General features: G+C 37.0%; 1 protein-coding gene across 1 annotated transcript in view; it reads right to left on the bottom strand.

The window, feature by feature from the left end:
- Positions 1 to 1,524: 1,524 nt before the first annotated feature.
- Positions 1,525 to 3,375, bottom strand: part of LOC115209607 (neuropeptide S receptor-like) — a 5,588-nt gene continuing 3,737 nt past the window's right edge. Inside the window, exon 2 of the mRNA XM_029778046.2 lies at positions 1,525 to 3,370. Within this exon, the coding sequence (XP_029633906.1) occupies positions 1,932 to 3,248 (1,317 nt within the window). The 5' untranslated portion in view covers positions 3,249 to 3,370 and the 3' untranslated portion in view covers positions 1,525 to 1,931. The remainder of the gene's footprint in view (positions 3,371 to 3,375) is intronic.

The raw sequence follows: 3,375 nt of genomic DNA, 5'->3' as shown, positions 1-3,375 counted from the left end.
GAATGATACTCTCGTAAGAGACCGCCGTATGGAATTTTGGAGCCATAAACTCCTTTGGATGTGTGCCAATGAAAACATAGTTGATAAAATAACTCAACGGGTATTTTTAGATCACGTTTGTTGCCATCACGTGAGGGATGTGAGAAATGTTGGTGGCCTGACGTTGGTTAATCGGGTCACACAGTTTGAAAAATGCTAATCACCGCTGCATTGCTTATTCAAAGAGTTGCAAGAAACGGAAATATTGAAATATGTTTCACAGTTGGAAGAATAAACGTACTCAGCGAGTGCTCATTGGTGTGTGGTAGGCTGACCAATCATTCGTTTAATAAATATACATGCGTGTGTGTGTGTGTGTGTGGAGGCGCAATGGCCTAGTGGTTAGGGCAGCGGACTCGCGGTCGTAGGATCGCGGTTTCGATTCCCAGACCGGGCGTTGTGAGTGTTTATTGAGCAAAAACACCTTAAAGCTCCACGAGGCTCCGGAAGGGGGTGGTGATCCCTGCTGTACTCTTTCACCACTCTTTCTTCTGTTGGCCTGCTCGCTTAGCCAGCGGTGTGGCGTCATTCGAAGGCTAAAACAATGCTAACGCATTGTGACCAGCGATGTGTAACTACATCTGATGGACTGGTCAGTCACGTGATATATATATATATATATATATATATATATATATATATACAAACACACACACACACACATATATATATATATATATATATATATATATATTGATAGATAGATACTCATATGCCTACGCATAAAGATGCACAGGTATTTGTATATAAAAATGCGTGTGTGTGTTATATATAAAGTTACGTATAACTGAATGCATGTGTATATTGCTCTATTTATATATATTTATGTAGGTATATACTTATACATACGTATACTAACGCGTATATACGTAAACATATACAAGCATAAATACATATTCTTTTACACACTCACACACACATATATTTATATGTATTTATACATACAAAAACAAGGGTCGTGTATGTAAGTATATATATATATATATGTGTGTGTATGCATGTATGTCAGTATGTATACGTGTGTGTATGGGAGTATGTGTATAACTTTTTTCCATCCTACTTAATATTACAGTTAACGGTCAGTTCCCTTGCAGAACCTCAACAGTGATGGCTCTTTACGTTCTGAGTTCAAATCTCACCGAGCTCAACTTGTCCTTCCACGACTCTGGCCTCGATAAAATATAGAACCAAAGAGTTACTGGGGTTGATGCTATAGGCTAATCCCTTATCTAAAGAGTGATAGATTGTGCCTAAATTCTGAACAATTAGTGTTATGTTTATTAGCTATTTCTTCAGTAGTTAATGACATAAATTAGTCATTACTCATTTTTTATTCATTCCTTGACAACAAAATTCAGACTTCCAGATCAGTTTTGTCCACTTAGCAGGACACTCTTTTCCTTGATATCTTTTAAAATGTTTTTATTCACCGCCCCTCTCCCTCTCTCGCGCGCGATATATTTATTATTCATTCTCATATTTTTCGTACTTATCACTCTCCCTCATCCTTCTCTCTATTTTTATACTTTCTCTTTCTTTCGGGCACTCGCATCCTCCTGCCTAAGCTTCCAGATAACATTACTTTTTTTTTCCATTTCTTTTCCAATTATGAGATATTATGTAAGAGATTATTTGGATTATGGAATTAGTATCCTCTGTGAATCCGAAAGGTTTATCAGAAAGGACCAGTTTGTAAGGAAAGATTAAGAAATGAACATATATATATATATATAGATATGATATATATATATATATATAATATAATATTATATATATATATATATATATATATTAGGCATGTATGTGTGTATGTATATACAGAAAAACGAAGACAGGTGAGGGATATATCTGTTTGGTTCCTTTTTTTTAGTTTTTGCCATTTTGAAGCAGGTTTAGACATTAGGCGATAGCCCACCCACCGGCCGCAGGTTTGTATTGTCTAAAGTTGTTTGAACTGAATTTGATTTCGGATGAAACGTAGTCTTAATTGCATGACCGACGTTCTTTCGCAGAAAACTTTTCCTTTGGAACGATTGTTTCTTTTGATTTATACTTTGAACAGCGTTTCTGTTTCCTAGTCGTGAAAACCTAATCTGTAACATACTTAAAGTGTTCATATGACCTAGACTGTCCACGCTTGTGTCCCTTTCTATGACGCTCTTCACTGGTATAAAGCATAAACAGACGTTAATGACTCTGTAGAAATGTTCCATTCGTAATGAAAATATCCCATAAAGGATCGGGTTGAGAGCACTGTGTGTCATGAAGATGGCTTCGGAAACGTGCAGTGATTTCTTCATACCTATGGTGTAGTTACTGTATATTCTAATGAGGTTCACTATGAAATATGGGGTGAGACATGTTAGAAAACCAATAATCACAGTTAAAGTCATTGTGACTACGCGCCGTTTTGAGGCCGAAACAAGAGACTGGTTTATCGAAATGCGGTTCGTCGTTTGTATAGATTTGTTGTTATAGGTTATTTGTGGTATATGATTTGCTCTGCTCCACACAACACGCGTTATATTCGAGTAACAATAAAACATCACTGCTCCTGGTATGACCAAAATGTATGCCGTGAGAAAGGTGAAGTACACTTTGCGTTGCCATTCGTCTGTATAACCTTTACTGACACACTTCATCTGTGTGCTGCCATCAGATTTCGTTTCCTTTACTTGGACAAAAATCAAGAGCTGTGGAATTGCGAATATAAACGCCATGACCCAGGCTAGAATAACTTTCGTTCGGATCTTTGGACGTTTTCTCAGGGACTGCAGAGGTTTGACAATCACCTGGTATCGATCTATACTCATTCCAGTCATCAGAAATGTTGTACTTGCCAATGTTACAATCTGCAGATAGACGCTGATCTTACAGACGACTTCTCCCAATATCCATTCCCCGAATGCAATAAAAAGTATTTCTGTGGTCATTGTAATCATTGCGACCGTCAAATCGCCAATGGCTAAGTTCACAAGAAATATATTTACTCTTTTTACAAGACGAGAACGTTTCCAGAAAATGGCTGCGATTAAAGTTAGGTTTCCAACAATCGTTGCAATCATGATGACAGCTACGGACATAATCCTTTCCACTATGTCTGCTGTCCAAGTAGGTGATTTTAAATCAGTTTCATAGGAGCTTTCATTCATATCGAAACCGGAACCGTTTTTGAGGTTAAACTCTGTGGAAACTTCAAATATATGCATATTTGTTGTCAATGAATTGCCAGCAGATCTCAATGTTTAAATTCTCAACAGTTACTGTGAGGTTATCCTTGTGAAATTAAAGCATTATTATGTAATGCGTACATATTTTGAACATGCATACACTTAT

Source organism: Octopus sinensis, linkage group LG3, assembly GCF_006345805.1.
Source record: "Octopus sinensis linkage group LG3, ASM634580v1, whole genome shotgun sequence".
NCBI classification, from domain to species: domain Eukaryota; kingdom Metazoa; phylum Mollusca; class Cephalopoda; order Octopoda; family Octopodidae; genus Octopus; species Octopus sinensis.
Note: the sequence above shows the minus strand (reverse complement) of the source record. Positions and strands in the feature narration are given on the sequence as shown.